The sequence below is a fragment of the Selaginella moellendorffii genome, unplaced genomic scaffold, assembly GCF_000143415.4.
Source record: "Selaginella moellendorffii unplaced genomic scaffold, v1.0 SELMOscaffold_172, whole genome shotgun sequence".
NCBI classification, from domain to species: domain Eukaryota; kingdom Viridiplantae; phylum Streptophyta; class Lycopodiopsida; order Selaginellales; family Selaginellaceae; genus Selaginella; species Selaginella moellendorffii.
Window position 1 is genome coordinate 151,524 of NW_003314432.1, and position 17,327 is coordinate 168,850.

General features: G+C 45.9%; 3 protein-coding genes and 1 pseudogene across 5 annotated transcripts; all 4 read right to left on the reverse strand.

Annotated features, from left to right (window-relative positions):
• Nucleotides 1-821: 821 nt before the first annotated feature.
• Nucleotides 822-1,452, reverse strand: LOC112343643 (putative alpha-L-fucosidase 1). Its single transcript, XM_024667427.1, has one exon. It carries the CDS (start codon nt 1,437-1,439, stop codon nt 858-860), a length of 582 nt encoding a protein of 193 aa, XP_024523195.1. The 5' UTR covers nt 1,440-1,452; the 3' UTR covers nt 822-857.
• LOC9638731 lies at nt 824-2,537 on the reverse strand (annotated as a pseudogene).
• A 1,401-nt stretch (nt 2,538-3,938) lies between these two features.
• Nucleotides 3,939-4,768, reverse strand: LOC112343642. Of its 3 annotated transcripts, XM_024667426.1 has the most exons (3): nt 4,688-4,768; nt 4,457-4,627; nt 3,939-4,402 (listed from the first exon to the last, which is right to left on the reverse strand). In XM_024667426.1, exons 1-3 carry the CDS (start codon nt 4,743-4,745, stop codon nt 4,002-4,004), a joined length of 630 nt encoding a protein of 209 aa, XP_024523194.1. In that variant the 5' UTR covers nt 4,746-4,768; the 3' UTR covers nt 3,939-4,001. The 3 variants fall into 3 exon arrangements, with proteins under 3 accessions (XP_024523194.1, XP_024523193.1, XP_024523192.1); XM_024667425.1 differs by having other exon boundaries at nt 3,939-4,375; nt 4,457-4,763; XM_024667424.1 differs by having other exon boundaries at nt 4,457-4,763.
• A 2,359-nt stretch (nt 4,769-7,127) lies between these two features.
• Nucleotides 7,128-8,551, reverse strand: LOC9638739 (pentatricopeptide repeat-containing protein At2g41080). The gene has a single exon (XM_002993762.2). It carries the CDS (start codon nt 8,401-8,403, stop codon nt 7,309-7,311), a length of 1,095 nt encoding a protein of 364 aa, XP_002993808.2. The 5' UTR covers nt 8,404-8,551; the 3' UTR covers nt 7,128-7,308.
• Between the last annotated feature and the right edge of the window lie 8,776 nt (nt 8,552-17,327).

Here is a 17,327-nt window from a genome sequence, read left to right on the forward strand (position 1 = left end):
CAAACTTTATTAGGTGACATAATGGAGAGTAACTCTTACTCATATATGGAATAGTGATGCTCTGTGGGATTCAAAGTTCAACTCTCATATGCAATAGGCTGTCCCTCTTGCATAAGAACTCCTCCCAATGTATAACCACTCGCATCACGTTCATGCTTTGTGGACGTGGTGGCATTATCTTTATCATAGTGTTGACAGATCACAAACCCCTTGTATATATTTTCATATAGGAGTTGAACACTAGGCAAGTTTGTTAGATGGTCAAACTCATGGAGTTTGGGGAGTTTTCTATTAAGCATCATCTGAGAAAATCAAATATGGTGGCAGATGCTCTATTTCGTATTTGCCATGTAATGGCGTTACAAACATGGTTTTGTTATCATTTGAGTAAGGTGGTTAGCGAGTTTGGGTAGTTGGTTGAGTGTGCTCAAGTTTAGGATGTTGAGGTGGTCTTGTTGCAAGCTCAGATAGAAGCATCTTTCTCATTGGTGGATGGGATTTTTTACTACAATGGCCATGTGTATTTACCACATGTGGATGCATTAATTATTCAAGTTTTATTCCACTATCATGATTGTCCAGAGGCCAGTCATTTTGGGGGGAAGAAGACATATGAGTTGATTAAGCACAATTTTTATTTGAGGAATATAAAGGCTAATATCCTTGAGTGTAAGTTATGTGAACTCTGTCAGCGGGTAAAGGTGCCACGGGTGAAGCCAGAAGAACTTTTGCAACCTTTACTTATTCCTTAGAGCTATTGGTGTAATATATCTATGCACTTCATCCTATGCAAGCTATGTTTCTTATACCTGAAAAGTGTATCCATGAAATATACATATCCTCTTGTAGTTTCTCTTCTAAATAGAATACAAATGCCTAAGGTTGTACATATCAAAGTACAAACCAAAGAAGCAGATCAATGGATCTCCCTGACAGGCATCAATCAGCAGTCGAATGAGGCGAGCAGCACATTCCAGTCGATCCACTTTCCTGTAACCAATGGTGCTACTGTTGCTCCAGCCCAGCTTGCTGTCCCATGCCTCGATGAGATATTCCATGACCCTTTGTCCCATGTTTACTGGCTCTCGGATCTCCAGTGCGTTGAACTTTGAGACCTTGCCAAGATCAAGCTCGATCCAGCCGGTCGACTCCCCTTGCCTTGGAGCCCAGAAAGTTTCCATACGCTCCTCGAGGATTTGCTTCGGCCCGAACGAAGAGCTGCAAACGCTGCTTGCTGTCACGGACAAGGGATTCGCTGCTAAGTTGACGCTGAAGATGGAATCTATGGCGGAGCTAAACTGCTCCAGTGTCTGGAAGTCGGATTCGTCGATCAGTCCCGACGAGTTTGGAGGGACATTGAGCAGGAGCAAGCAGTTCCTGGCGGATGATTTGTAGAAAACGTCGAGCAGCTGCTCCAGGGATTTTGGAGCCTCGTTCATGTGCCAAAACCAACCAGGCCTGATGGAGATATCGCACTCCAGAGGGAGCCAGTCGGTTCCAGCACTCTCTCAAGACATGAAGTACCTGTTGATGTTGCAAATTGGATCGAGTTTCACGAGAACGAAAGTCTCATGGAAGGATGGATTTTACGTACTGGCCATTGCTCCTGCCGATCGTAATGGAAGATCTGTTCGCCATCGCCCAGCATGGTTGTCCGGCCTCGCCATACTCGTTCCCAACCCATTGGATGTCGGGGCCAGCGTCGGAAAAGATGTTTGCACCGGGGATGAATCGTGTCAAACCAGAGCTCAAAATCGTAGCTCATGTTCACTGCAGTGGGTGATTTCGCACCATCCAGCCACACCTCGGAGATCGGCCCATATCTGCACGCAAAACAAAATGCCGCGTCAAGGCATCTGCTGCTAGAGATGAAAACTACAAAAGCCCACAAGCTCGCGAGCTCCTAATGCTAAAACCGTTTGATGGGCTGGAGGAAATGCAAACATATCACACAGTGATCATGCCACCAAGAAAAATGCGTGAAGAAGAAGCAAATAATGTCTCACTCACCCAGTAAGAAGCTCTCGGTAGAACTCGTTGTAGAGAAGAGTGTCGCCATAGCAGCTCTCGTGCAAATCCCATGGCGAGAGGTAAAAGCCCACGTGCAATCCACGCTCCCTGGCGGCGGACACGAACTCGGCCACCACATCCCCCTTCCCTCCTCGCCAAGAGCTGCTAGCCACGGAGAAATTGGTGTAGGCCGAGGGCCACAGGCAGAACCCGTCGTGGAGCTTGACCGTGAGGATCACGAGCTGCGCGCCCGCGGAATTTGGCCGCGTCCATCCACTGCGACGCATTCAATCGCTCCGGGTTGCAGATGGAGGGCGATTCGTGGCCGTATCCACGCTCCGAGTCCGTGAATGTGTTGACGCCGAAGTAGAAGAACATCGAGAGGCGGCGCGGGTGGAACTGGAGCTGGTGCCATGAGGGAATTGGGCGGAGAGGGAGCGGTGGGGGCGAATTTAGGGCGACAGCTCTCAAGAACACTAGTATCTCGAGGAGTAAGAAAGAGAGATGGAAATTCATTGCTATAGAGAATGGAGGAGAGAGCCAATCTTATAAGCCCAGTGGAGTAGAGGAATTGTCACCAGAGAGTAAAATCTTTGCTTCTTCCAGGGTGTCCTTGTTCTTGCAAGGCAAGATGGATTATCTTCTTCTTCTTAGCCGTGATCTCCAAGCTAGATTGGAATGTTCTTTCTCCGTCCAGGATTCTCGGATTCTCGCAAGGAATACCTCGCGAATCGCGAATGCGTGTGAGATCCAGCAAAGTTTATGGCATTGCTCTTCCCCAATTTCGTGATTTCCACAGACACCTCAGAGGATTGCTTGCTCTCCTGGGGAGCACTGCTCAAGAACTGCCGGGATCTGTCACAGGGGAGGCAAATCCACGCCCGCATTGCGCAGAGCGAGCACCGCCGCAACAAATACCTCGCGAATCTGCAAATGCGGCAGCGTCGATGATGCCCGTGCAATCTTCGAATCCATAGAGAATCCTAAGCTCTTCTCCTCCAACATCATGATCCAGGCCTACGCACAGGCGAAATATCTAAATCGAGCGCGCAGAACGTTCAATGGGATGCTCCGGCGAGATGCCTCGACGTGGAACTCGATTGTCACGGCATAAGCCGACAACGGGCATCTTGATAAAGCGCGAGAGATTTTCGAATTGGCTCCAGAGAAGAGCGAGATCTCTTGGAATGTGATGATCATGCTTTTCATCCGCAGTGGAAAGATAGCTTCTGTGAAGGATTTGTTTGATCGGATGCCCGTGAAGACGATCGTTGCGCAGACTGCCCTCGTCACAGCATTTGCCAGGAAAGGGCATTTGGAAGAAGCCGAGGCTTTGTAGGAGGAGCGCGATGTAGAGTCATGGGCTTTTGGCTCTCGTTGTTTACAGACAACTCCAACTGAACAGCAAATGCAGGTTGGGCAGTCTTTTTCTCTTGAGCGACAAGCCACTGCGTCGGGAGCGAGCTAGTGAATACTCAAGAACCCTAAAAAGGGCAACTGCATTTGAGGTGAAAGGGCTACTAATTGCCGGAAAGCAGAAAGAGGCTTTACGGGCTGCTCAAGACGGGCAACTTTGGGTATGTGCTCTTCTTATGGCCCGGCAGCTGGGAGAGAAGGTACCTTGTCTTGTAGCTTTGATGTATAGACCGTTAGTGATTGGTCTTGTGGTTTTTAATAGTTCTACACCGACACTATAGCGGAGATGGCTCAAAGTCAGTTTCAACCAGGGTTTCCCCTCCGGACTCTAACTCTTCTTTATGCTGGTCAACATGCCGGAGTGTTCATAGGGAACACTAATTCGTCGAACGTAACAGCGCTTCAACCTCAACCGGTTCCAGCGTCTCTGGAGACATTGAGATGAGGTATAAGTGGAAAAACACCCTCGGATTCGCACTTAAAAACAATGCATTCAAACACTTAAAATTCACTTAATTCAAATTTTGAAATTTCAAATTCAAATTCAAATGTTTAGAATTATATCCCGGCAAATTTCAAAGCAAACACGAACGCCACTGGCAAAGACAGAGGGAAAACGTGAGGTTCTCTCTAACCTCTTTTGCATCCTCTGGACTGTGCAACTCCTCACGAGGCTCCCCTTCCGCTTGCTCGGGATCACCGTAATCGACAAAGAGGTCCTGGTCCTTGAGCCTTTTCACCTCTTTCCTCCAAGCTTGGATCTCCACCCGAAGATCAGTCTCCCCAACATCAATCAAGAAATTGTGCAAGATGCAACAACTCTTGATGATGTTGGGAAGGTACTTTGGCTGGATCCTTTGTTTTTGATCCAAGCATCTGAACTTCATTTTAAGAAGTCCAAATGCTTGCTCAATAACAATCCAAGCAAGGTGGTGATGAAGGTTGAAAGCTGCCTTGGATGGTGTCGGGTTCAGAGCTGAGCAACAACCAAAACAAGTGAACAAAAGAAAGTAGAATGAAGAAGACTTACTTGTGTGTGGAATCATCAGATGCTGCTGGAGTTGGTACCCTTTGTCCCCCACTAGGTATGGCTTGATCCTATCATCATATGCTAACACTGCGGGCAACGTCAGCAGCTCCCTTGCTACAATCGTGTTTCTGAGGGTTGAATTACGAAAAACCCTCATGTCATGGATGCATCCTGAAAGCAAAATGAACATTTTAGAACCATCCTGGCCACCCAGCGTAGACACTGAGGAACCTCTTCTGGGCATCACAAACCCCTTGCAAGATGACCGAGTACCACTGCTTCCGGTCATAGTAGCTCTCGCCGTCCAGTCTAGTAGTCGATCGCCCCAGCAACATTAGGCAGTCGGGTTCCTATTGCTCATCAAAACTTATAACAATCCAAAAAACATAAGAAAATGTTCGTGAGATGTGGACTCCCCGATGCCGAACTTGTCCACCAGATCCAAGTAATCTGTGTTCTTGAAAAGCTTGTACAAAGTCACCCCCAGTCGAACATCCACTGGCACCACACTCCACCAACCGGTATCTTGCTTCCAGATCTCACTCTCCAGCATGCCACAAATGGTGAAGAAGGTCCTCTTCTCCATCTGAAGTTTCCTCTTCCACCTCCCCACATCGTAATACTCCAAAGAAAACTTACTCCAGGTGGTGACATTTCGAGGCTTCACCCACCACAGGCCGATGCAAAACCTCCTCCCAATCACGGCCCGACGAACCTCAAGTTCACGGTCTTCTTCCTGAGGCAGCATCCGCAATGTGCATTTAAACCCTAAAGCAAAAGGGTGAAAGATGAGATTCCAGCGCTGTCGTCATGAGAACATGCTGGCTGCTCCTCCCTCCCCCGCAATCTTCGCGAGATGTTTTTCCCGAACGAGATCAATCAGGACCATGGTCTCAGCATGGTTCGAGTTCTTTCCCCGGGTTCTCTTCGCAGCAGCAGGTGCAGCAAAACCCGAGGTATCCACAAACTGGACAGCCTCGTGGTCGAGCTCCTCCACGTGAGCATCCGGGTCTTGTTCCAGATCGGGGACGCTGTCATCTCCCTCTTCTTCATGACCCTGCCGGGAGCTCTCAATCACTCATGCATGCATGCAACCTAAGAAATGTAAAACTCACCGCCATCTCTGGTTCTCAAAGCAGTTGGAGCTCCTGGCACGCTGTGCTCCAGGGGAACTCCTCGAGACGTGGCTTCCTCCTGGCGATGATCCATGGCCTCCTCCCGGAGAAGAACCGCGGCGTCCTCCTCCTAGAGTAGAACCATGGCCTCCTCCTCCCGGGGCACCCCCTCCTCGAGCCGCCTCAGAACCATGGCCTAATCCTCCCGGGGCCAGATTCAGAGATCCGCGGCCAACCCCGGCCACCCCGCGCCCTCCTCCCACTCCATGGCCACCTCTCCCTCCATGGGCACCTCTTCCTCCTCCTGTTGGTGAAGATAGAGCACGAGCAGGCCCAGATCCAGCTCGATCGGCCCCATTTCCCAGAGCTCTGTTTCCTCTTCCAACCCTAAAATCGGATTACCTGCTTCCTCCACCTCCTCAGGCCTCTCCTCATAAATCTCCGCGGCTGCTGCCATGTTTTAATTCTCGGGCCGTGCCGCGAGATCAGATCTTCTTTACAGGCACGCCAAAGCCTTACCTAAGAATCTTCTCGAATATTTCCGGAATAATTTTTAACAACTTCCCTTAAAATAAAATGACCCCAACACTTTAGATTTGGTCGGGGGTTTTGAAAATTACTTAAGAATCCTCTAAATTCGCCTCTTTTTTTTTGAAATACTAATAATTTTCCCATAAAAAATAAGGGTAAGTACATTACTTTAGATTGTGCAAATAGGGAAAACGTAAATTTAAACTTTAATTTTCGGGTAACTCTTGGTCCAGAGCTAAACTCTTATAAACATCTCTAAACATGCTCATTTAATTAACCACCAATGAACGGCAAAGATATCTTTACCAGCACTCCCCCACTAATTTTCTTTCAAAATAAAAAACTAAAAGCAAAGAAGATATTATCAAACACTATTTTTTCAATGTTTGTTTTTTTTTTCTTATTTTCTACTATTAATTAAGTTACAACTCAATCACACAATATTTGGAGCTGGAAGAATTGAATCCAACTTAATTTCAGCAAACTGATGAGGATGGACAATTTTTATTTTCATTTCTTTTGCACTTCTTAATTTACATTTCTTAATTTGTTTCTACTCTTCTTATACACACTTCTTCGGTGTATTTGGCCCATTATATTTAGCTGAAACACATGTACATGAACACTAGTACACTACGCACTGAGCCTATGATACACACTTGTGATTTGTGCATCTGCTGGTTGATACACACACACACACACGTGTAGGGCTAGCTCCATCCACAAGAGAGCCTTGAGGTTGGGCACCAGAGGCTGGAAGAAGTCGTCACAGGAGAGAGCAAGCAGGTCACCACTCACGACAAGCTCAAAAAATCTGGAAGGAAGACGTCGCCAAGGAACTGGTGAGTACGTCGCAAGAAACAAATGCTGTCGTCACCAGCTTCCACACGTCTTCAACGTGCTCTAGGAGCACAAACCCAAAGTTGGGTACTGGCAAGTCTTCATACTAAGGCTTATTATCTGAATCTGGGCACTCCGTTTTGGGGCACCTGTTGGCAGGTTTAGTCAGCATTCCCCGATTCTGCTACCAAAAAGAAATTTACATTTAAGACTCCTTTTGCATAGTTTTAACTTTTAAATGTTAATTTTTTCTCCGTGAAGTTCAGGTTGACGGCGGTACTTTGACGAGGCATGCTCACTCAGCGGCCCATGTTTCTGCTTGACTCACGGAGGGTTTAAAACCAGGGAAAGAGCACTGACATGTTTTCAAAAGTAGTTGTCACAGGAACATCTGCCATCCTGGAACACATGAACCCGACTGGCATCTTTGCAGATGACTAGCCTTTTTTCCAGCTTAGAGATGAGAGCAGTGGCCGCATGGCAATCGTCACAAACTCGGAGATTTTTCACAATTCTGATGGTCTCCTTCTGCTGCGAGTTCACCAGAGCACACCCCAGCGCAAGCTTCTCACTGTGGCCGCACAGGTGATCCTCTTTCTCTTCCTCGGGTATGTCTTTTAGAACGCTGATCACATCACTCGCGTACCCCTCCTCTTTCATTCTCAGCAACAATTGCTTGAGCTTCGCCGCAATCTCGTCGCTCTGTGAGTGACTCCTATCCCCGACAGAAAAAGAATGCACTTTTCCTGAGCTAACATCCGTCCACCAGCTTCTCCCGGGCTCCCTGAAGCTGCCTTCACCTCTCATTCTCTCCACAACAGCAGCCCTTTCACTGAGCATCCCCAGGTTTCCAAATATATTGGCCATCAATGCATAGGGCGTGCCGCTCTTGGGATCCATCTCCACAAGACGCTCAAACGCGAGTTTGCCGACCGTGTAATTCTTCCACTTCCGGCAGGCTCCGAGCAGGGACGTCCAAACCACTGCATCCGGTTCAAAAGGCATGGCTCTGAGAACTCTCACAGCTTCGTCAAGGAGGTTAGCTCGCCCGAGCATATCGATCAGGCACACATAATGCTCCAGACGTGGCTTGACTCCATACTGCTTGGGCATTTCATCCAGAAGCTGCCTTCCTTTCCCCACCAGACCACCATGGCTGCAAGCGTTCAACACCGAGACAAAACTCACATCGTCAGCTTTACAGCCCTCCTCCTGAGTCATGGAATAGAAACGCTCCAAGGCCTCGATCGATCGGCCCTGAAGAGTGTAAGCCTGTATGAGCGAGTTCCAAAGACCCGTGTCGTCCCGAGCTCGACACTCGTCAAACGCTTCCTGAGCAGAATCAACATCGCCGCATTTGCCGTAGAAGCTCACCAGGCTGGAGCCCAGAACTGGATTGTTTTTCAGCAGCCCTTTATGCTTCGCCAGCTGGTGAATCTCCCTCCCGAGCTTGATCGCCATCACACTCCCGCAAGCAACAAGGACGCAGGTGTAGGTGCAAGCATCAGCTTGAATGGTGTTATCAGCTCTCAGGGCAGAGTAGTACTCCAGAGCAAGTTCAGCTCGCCCGTTCGTGTTGCAGCCCTGGATGATCGCGGTGTAGGACACAACACTCCGAGTTCCCATGGAGTGGAAAATCTTGCGAGCCTCCTCAAGCTCGCCACACTTGCAGTACATGTCTACCAGGCAAGTCGCCATGTACACACCTAGGTGTTTCTTCTCCTTGCTCAGTACTGAATGGAGTTCCATCCCGATGCGTAGAGCTCTCTCCCTCTTGTCCCTGGATTCGGTAGCAAGTCTGGAGCAGGCGCTGATCACCGCGACATGAGTCCGATCGTTGGGTTGAATGGTGGTACAAGCTCTCAGGGCAGAGTAGTACTCCAGAGCAAGTTCAGCTCGCCCGTTCGTGTTGCACCCCTGGATGATCGCGGTGTAGGACACAACACTCCGAGTTCCCATGGAGTGGAAAATCTTGCGAGCCTCCTCAAGCTCGCCACAGTTGCAGTACATGTCTACCAGGCAAGTCGCCATGTACAGACCTAGACGTTTCTTCTCCTTGCTCAGTACTGAATGGACTTCCATCCCGATGCGTAGAGCTCTCTCCCTCTTCTCGCTGGATTCGGTAGCAAGTGTGGAGCAGGCGCTGATCACCGCGACATGTGTCCGATCATCGGGTTGAATAGTGTTATCAGCTCTCAGGGCAGAGTAGTACTCCAGAGCAAGTTCAGCTTGCCCGTTCGTGTTGCACCCCTGGATGATCGCGGTGTAGGACACAACACTCCGAGTTCCCATGGAGTGGAAAATCTTGCGAGCCTCCTCAAGCTCGCCACACTTGCAGTACATGTCTACCAGGCAAGTCGCCACGAACAGATCTAGCTGTTTCTTCTCCTTGCTCAGCATTGAATGGATCTCCATCCCGATGCGTAGAGCTCTCTCCCTCTTCTCGCTGGATTCGGTAGCAAGTCTGGAGCAGGCGCTGATCACCGCGACATGTGTCCAATCGTTGGGTTGAATGGTGGTACAAGCTCTCAGGGCAGAGTAGTACTCCAGAGCAAGTTCAGCTTGCCCGTTCGAGCCGCAGCCCTGGATGATCGCGTTGTAGGACACAACACTCCGGGTTCCCATGGAGTCGAAAATCTTGCGAGCCTTCTCAAGCTCGCCACACTTGCAGTACATATCGATCAATCCCGTCAACAAGTAGATGTTGCTTTTGTGCTCATCACTCTTGAGCACAGCTTCATGGGCTTGTTTTCCCAAAGAAAGGGATCTGCTCTCAGCTGAGTCTCTCACGCGGTGTATCAGCCTCCCTAAACTCACCGGGTCATCACCAGCTACAGGTGGGGTATGTGGAGATTTGTAGCTGGCCGCCTTACCTACAGCTGGGTCAGCGAGCGACTCGAGTTTTGCAGAGACCCAGGTTGGTGTTTTCCTGTTGGCGATCCACAGGCTCTCTCCAGTAGAAACATGTTTGAAATCCGGGTAGGACTCTGAGAAGAACTTGTTTTTCTTCTTGAACCTGCTGTCCCACCAGAAAGTGGGATCCCTGAACTCCATGAGATTGTTGAGAAATGACACACACATATATATAATTGGCTACTTGGCCTTCGACATAAGCTGCCAGATCCTTGTTCGGGATGTTCACCTGGAGTCATCTCGCGTCTCCATGAGATTGTTGAGAAATGACACACACACCACACAAACCCTAGCGCCGCACGCATACCCTAGAAATCCCGATTTGTTATTACTTAACTGTAGTAGTAAAAAGCTCGTGTTTTCTGTTTTTTCTTTTTCCACTTCTTTTCCTTTTTAAACTTTACAATGTCACAGCTTAACTGCAGCAGCTTAGATGTTTATTGTTAAAAAAAAATCTCTTTGATATATATAGAAAGTGAGCCAGCAGCAATCAGTTGCTCAAGAGCTGAAGAATCAGTACATGCATAATTTTCAGACAATCTTCTAACTGGCTGAACATCAGGTTTTTATGATTATTATTATTATTACTAACAACACGCACGAACTTCCTAGAAATCCCGATTTGTTATTCTCTGCATTCATTTTTTATATGATCTGTTGCTCCATGCACTTAACTGTAGGTAGTCTACAGTTCTTCAATATAATCTGCTAACTAAAAGATATCGATACACTCAATATGCAAAAATAAACCACACTCTACACAAATTAAATAAAAAATGCTCTTCATGGGGCGACGCGGCCAGAAGCCTCAGGGCACCAGTTTCATGCAGAACACTTTTGCAAATGACTCTCGCCCGGGGCCCATGCACAGGAGTCCTTGGGCAGTGGTAAAACCTCACAAGGCCTCACGTACTTATATTCACCCTGGGCTTCTGGCTGCTCCGCAACATACCTTACCACATGAAGCCACGCACGGAGGAAAAAACCGCACAAGGCCTCACGTGCTTACATTCAGTCCTTATATGTGTTCTTGGCCTCGCTCAGTTCATCTCCTTTGTTGTCCACCTGCGCTTCTTTACTTCATGTTTTTGCTTGCATGCTTCGATTGACATCTTCAGATTTTCAAGTGAACAATTGTGGCATACCGTGGCTACGTTTTTCGACAGAGCTTGGAGGTGCTGAAAGCGGCATTAAGTTCGTGGATTGATCTTGATTTGGATTGTATGGATCTCTATAAATTTTGAAAATTGAGTTTATTTTTCTTCTTTTTTCCAAAATAACTGGTGTCAAACTTGCTTTTGCAGACTATCTCTGACCTTTTTTCTTAAGGGGGGGAGAAAAGAGGTTAGGGCTGATGTCATCCCTGTGAGCCAAGACAGCTGGGTGGTTTGGGGCTTGGTTAAAGTGGGGGTTGGGAGCAATTCAAGGCTTGAGGTATGACTTGTCTTTTCTACCTGGTGGAACTCCATCTGAGCATTCCTACTTCCCTCTTTTAAGCTGCTACATCACGTCTTAGCTCGTGTTAACTCTTAACTCACATTTATACTCTAATTTCACAATAACTCGCATTTTCACTATAATTAATTCTTTTTTTTCCTTCCTCTAACTTACCTGGGCCCCCCTCATATCCCTAAACCTCAGGATCATATGGAGCATATAAATAATGTGATTAACACCTCTCACTCTTGATCTTGTGGGATAACACCTCACCCTAAACCCTAAACCCTAAACCCTCTTGTGGGCTCCATAAATACACATTAAAAATTGTTAATTTATTATTATTAAAAAGTTAGTGTATTCCAATCTTGTTGAGTTTATCTATATCTACCATAGAATATATGGTAGAATCCTTACATCAATCCGTTCACACACAATATCGAGCTAACCGTTTCACATGGATCTTCTCTTAACGTTGTGCATTGAGTGCCCCACATAGATTTGTGGAGCAACTTGTTGGACGATGTGATAAGGACCTATGCAGCAAAAACCTTGGATCTGCAACACCCGATAACTCACCAACACTTGATCACCAACAACATATGCAGAAACTTTTAGAAACTCCAGCCGGTGCAAAGTCCGGGCAAAAGTAGAGTGGAATTCAGTTATTCTAAATGTGCCACACCCAGGAATTCAATCCAAAGATCTTCTCTTCAAAGTGCTTGTGTCAGGTTTATATCCACAAAACCAGAGCTGGCACCTCCTCTTCAGAGCTCAGCTGCAGAAGATCTTACCTAGACAGGGTGGTAACTAGAAACAAGGAATCGATTGGCACTGCTCCTCTCAACACAAAGAAGGTCCAGGATGGAATAGCAAAAGAGATGTTAAAGATATGGAAGTCACACTCCTACCCAGGTTAAGTCAGAAAGAACCAGACCATCTGACAGAGGCATTAGCTGATCGCTTGTTCTTCAACGTAGCCCATAAGAACAGTAATCAACAGTATATAGGTGACTGTTCAGCTCCAGGCTTGGGTAGAGGTCTTTGGCCTAGGTGGCATAGAAATGTGGGAGCTTCGATCAAAGACTTATTGGATCTACAAAGAGCTAGCAAGCCATCACTTACAGCAAAGTTCTTGTTGGGATCTTGTTTTTCTTCCTCAGCAGTGGACAAGCTATGATACAATGAAAAAGGTAAAGTCAGGTATTTGTTTAACGTCCGCTTGGAGCAAACCCTGCTCATTGGATGGCCTCATGACAACCCATTACAACCCAGGATGAAAACTCCACATCAAAGCTTAAGGCAGCATCGCTTGTGATCGCCTTCATCTTGCTTTACAAACTGAAGTTATTGAGGTTCGTGATTGGATAATGCTTGATGGTGCTGAGACTCAAATCATCTTTGTTATGGAAACAACCCCATCACCTCAAGGTATTGTTTTTTATCCCCATAACAGTGGTGCACTGTTTCCATGTATAGTTCCCGAGGAGGTCCCGGTTCCCAGGATGGCCTTCGGTAAAAGGATCAGGACGATACATCAGAGAGGGAAATACACTGAACTGGATCCTAAGGTTCAACTGGGAGAATGCTCTGCAATACACTAGTTTGGGGAGTACCTATATCTGATCTTATATAGGATCCGGCTCAGTTATCCTGGGAAGGTAATGAGTTCAGTGTGTCTTTTTTTATGTACAGGTCTAAGCATGGCAGAGAGCTTTTGATGGATAAAATTGACACCAAGCTTATGCGAAAGTTGAAGAATCGGAAGTACATTGTGAACATGTGGAAGACACTGGTGGAAGCTAAGGTAATCTGGCTTCTTGTGCAGGACAGCATCCCTGTTGGTGATTGGCTCACAGTTCACAAAACTCTGTGTATTCTATGCAATGAAAACCCCGTGGAGATGCTTGAACACCTCTTCACATGCAAATTTGCAGTTGGTATTTGGCTCTTTGATCAGAGACCTAGGTCCAGAATCAGCTGGTTCATCACGAAATACGGTGACATTTTTCCCTCTGCTCCAACTATGATGAACAGTAGCTGAGGAGAGAGAAGCTAGCAAAGCATCCCGCTAACAAAACCACTAACTGTCTCACGTGAGACAACACCTCCAGCCATCAACAGGGTCAGAAAAGAAAGAAAGGATAGGAGCAAGCGACTACTGGAATGTCATCCAAGTTATACTCAAAATTAGGAAACAACTTCCTCACATCATCCTCAGCTTCCCATGTAGCATCATATGGAGAATAACAATTCCACTGAACAAGTAACTCTCTCGAAGTCTTACAACGTGTGCGCGCTAGCCGTTGCTATAACACACAAGTAGGGCCAACCTTCAAACATCTATCTCTGGAATCTTGATTGCAGACTGGTCCAAGATATTACCAGAATACAAACATGCCTTCAACTTCCCTACATAGAAGACGGGATGAATCTTCACACCACTAGGCAAGTCTAGTTGATAGGCAAGGTCTCCAACTCGTTTGAGAACAATCCAAGGCCCACAGTACTGTGGCAACAACTTAGAACTACCTCCACCTTGAAGAGCTCACTGAGCTTCAGACAACTGAAGGAAAACCTTGTCTCCATCCTGAAACTGCTTGTGCTGATGATGCTCATCAGCCAACTCCTTTGCCTGGTGCACCTTAAGAGAAGCCAAGTTCATACCAACAGGGGACCGAAGTTGAAAGCCATACATTGCCATAAACGGAGCCATCTCAATAGCCAAATGGAAGGCACAGTTATGGGCAAACTCTAACAAAGCCAGGTACTTCTCCCAAATACCTTGCCTCTTCAGATGACCAACAAACGATCTCAGCATGTCTTCCAGCACCTAATTAACTCGTTTTGTTTGTCCATCTGACTGTGGATGCTGCAAGCTTCTGGAACGGTTATATACAGAAGTTGAATTAAATCTAACAACTATCTGCCAAAACTCCAAAGTGAACGTGGGATCCCGATCACTTACAACATCCTTAGGCAGCCCATAGAGACAAACAACTGAGCAAGTTCAAAAGCCTTAGGATTCGTCTTCACAAGGAAGAAGTGAGCCAACATCATCACACAAACCACAACAACCCAGATAGCATCATTGCCTTGAAGTCCCTACTATGAAACTCATAGAAAATGCTATCCCACTTCTGCTGAGGTTAACTATAGTAGGTGTGTCTCTACCAAATGTGTCTCTACCAGAACACATGTCCTTGATGTCCTGCACTTGGTGCAATAGACACTCTTACAGAATCCACTGTAAAAGAACATTGTTTCTAGGAACCATAGCCCGATTCCTCTTGACTAGGAAACCATCTTATACATTAAAGGAAGCACAATTGCATTGGAAGAGGCATCCCTCTTCAAAACAACTGCACGTTGCCTTCACTACAAAGGAGTCAAAGTCAACAAGCTCCTTAATTTCATCCAGCAAACCACTAGAGAGCTTCCCAAATGAGATAGAGTTCACCATCCTAGACAATGGAGAAACAACCACCTTTACCGTCTAACAGGAAAATTGTCTTAAAGAAAAGTTGTAGATCTTGGAAAACCTAGCAACTTTGCTTTAAACATCATCTTCTGAATTCACGAGTAATCTGCGGTCAAAATTACCCTTTGACTTTTATTTCATCACCTTAAACCCCAGAGCTAAACTCCTCTGGTGGTTTGGAATCTGCACATCCATTTCCTGCAAAAACTCCAGTCAATGAGCTAGCCGGCCTCGAAGCTCCATCTGGCGAGTGAAAAGAGTGACAAGTGGTAAAGTTATCCACATGAAAAATCCAAACCATACAGGTAATGCCTCCACTCTTTGACCGCAACAACTACAACATACAACTTCCTATCCCGAGTTGGCAATTCAGCTAAGTTGCATCAAACTTGTGGCTTATGTAGGCAATAGGACAGCAGTCTTGCACCAAGACAGCTCCTATACCCTCATCACTAGCCTTGTTAATGAAAGTATGCGTAGCACCAGAGTCAAAGAGGACATTGAGCACTTGGCTATGCACAACTCATTGCACAAACAACCGTACAGCTCAGATGAGTTGATACAATTCTTCTTCACTCCTTCAGAAAGCTTAGTGACAGCAGTGTCAGCTAGAACATGAGTAGATACATTCTCTCCTTGGTCCACATTGACACCCATGGGCTCACTAGGATCAGAAAGAGAAAAAGACTCATGAGCCATACCCTCTGAACACATAGACTCCATAGCGTGAGCCTTAGCCTTCTACCACAAGTGGGTTATCACAAGCAAATATCTGTAGAATATACATGATTGCTTTAACCACTCAAATGCTTCTTGACACTTTCACCCCACACCAACTTAGCATGCTTGGTGGTGTTTCGAAGAATATCCATCAAAGGAGCAGCAATCAAGGAGAAGTCCTTCACAAACCGGCAAAAGACTCCCACCATACCAAGGAAACCCATGCACATTAGGGGGAACAAGCTAGTCAACGACTATCTGAGTCTTTTGAGGATCTTCCCACACACCATCTCGTGGCACCACATGTTCGAGATAGGTGATCTCCTCCAAGAAGAACTCACGCTTTGCCAGTTTAGAATACAGCTTGTTCTCCCTCAATAGCAGCAACATTTGCCTCACATGCATCTCATGTTCCACCTTAGTCGTAGGACATCATCAAAGTAGTGCCTTGCACATGAGATTGCATAACTCTATCAAAAGAACTGTTTGATAATAGTTAGCCTCAGCCATCATATGAAGCAACATCTTTGCTGAGTTAGAAAAGACTTCTTGAGCATTCCAAAGCTTCAAAACAAGATAGTCAAAGGATCTCAACTAGCAATAAGTTGTTCTAGCATGGCTAGTTTTCATTTGATTGATTCTTTTTGGTTGATTTCATATTGTATTGCCATTTGTAGTGATAGAACAATGTACTCGAGTGGTGTCAAAGCTTCAAGGCCGTAGGTGAGCTTGAATGATGTCAAATTTAACCTTATATGCGGTTTGATATGCCTATATGGTATTGTAGATGTGATTGTCCCAGTCTTTCTAATTTATTTTCATGATTTTCATGAGGATGTTTTTGAGTGTCTTGTTTGTAGACTCTGCTTGACCGTTGCCTTGAGGGTAGTTGTGTTCTTTGATCAGTGACGAGTTCTCAAGGTAAACCATATCTTGTGATGAGGTTTTCATAGATGAACTTTTTGTGTTCTTTGTTATAACAGTCTTTATTGGTTGAGTTTGAGCCCATTTTGTCATATAGTCTACTGCAATTAGAATGTACTAGTTTTGCTTGGAGCTTGTCATAATTAACCAACAAAGTCAAGTCCTCATCATTGAAAAAGTTTGAGTGGAGTTTCTAGATGACGTTCTTAAGTTTATTTCTTTGGTGCATACTTGGTTCATTGGTAAATGTCGTATTTTTTATAGAACTTGGCTTAGTTGTGCCAAAGTGGTGGCCACCAAAGTCTTGCTTGTAAAGTTTTTCGAGTTGTGATTTCTTTAACAAAGCGTCCTCCTATTTGTCCACAGTAGGCTTCTTTAAGTAGATCTTGTGTTTCTTCTGGGTTTTAAAATGTTATGTCTTCCTTGTTTGTACAGTTTTCTTTCCACGACTGAATATGGTCTTGTCCTCAAGACAAATTGCTTGCACTTGTCGGAGGTTGAATATTAACTTGGTATTGTTGCTATTGTGAGGTAGTAGTAAATGTCCATCTAGGTTGGTGATGTGTGGATTCAAAGGATATTGGAGTTAGGAAAGTTATCCATATTGTGTTTCGATTATTCATCGGTTGTAATGCAGCTTAAGTGTCCATGTTCTTTTCTAGGCTTGTAGATGATCTCGAAGTTGTATTCTTGAAGTAGTAAGAACTATCGTGCAATTTTGCCGGTGAGGATCGTTTTGTTAAGAAGTTAAAGGAAGTTACCGAGTAGGTAGTGTCGAAACTTCTAAAGTGCGTAGACCATTGCTAGAGCTTCTTTCTCAGTTGCAGTATAGTTCATTCTGGCTGAGTTGAGTCTTCAACTTGCATAGTAAATTGGTCGGTCTTTATAATCTTTTTGTTGTTGCAAAATG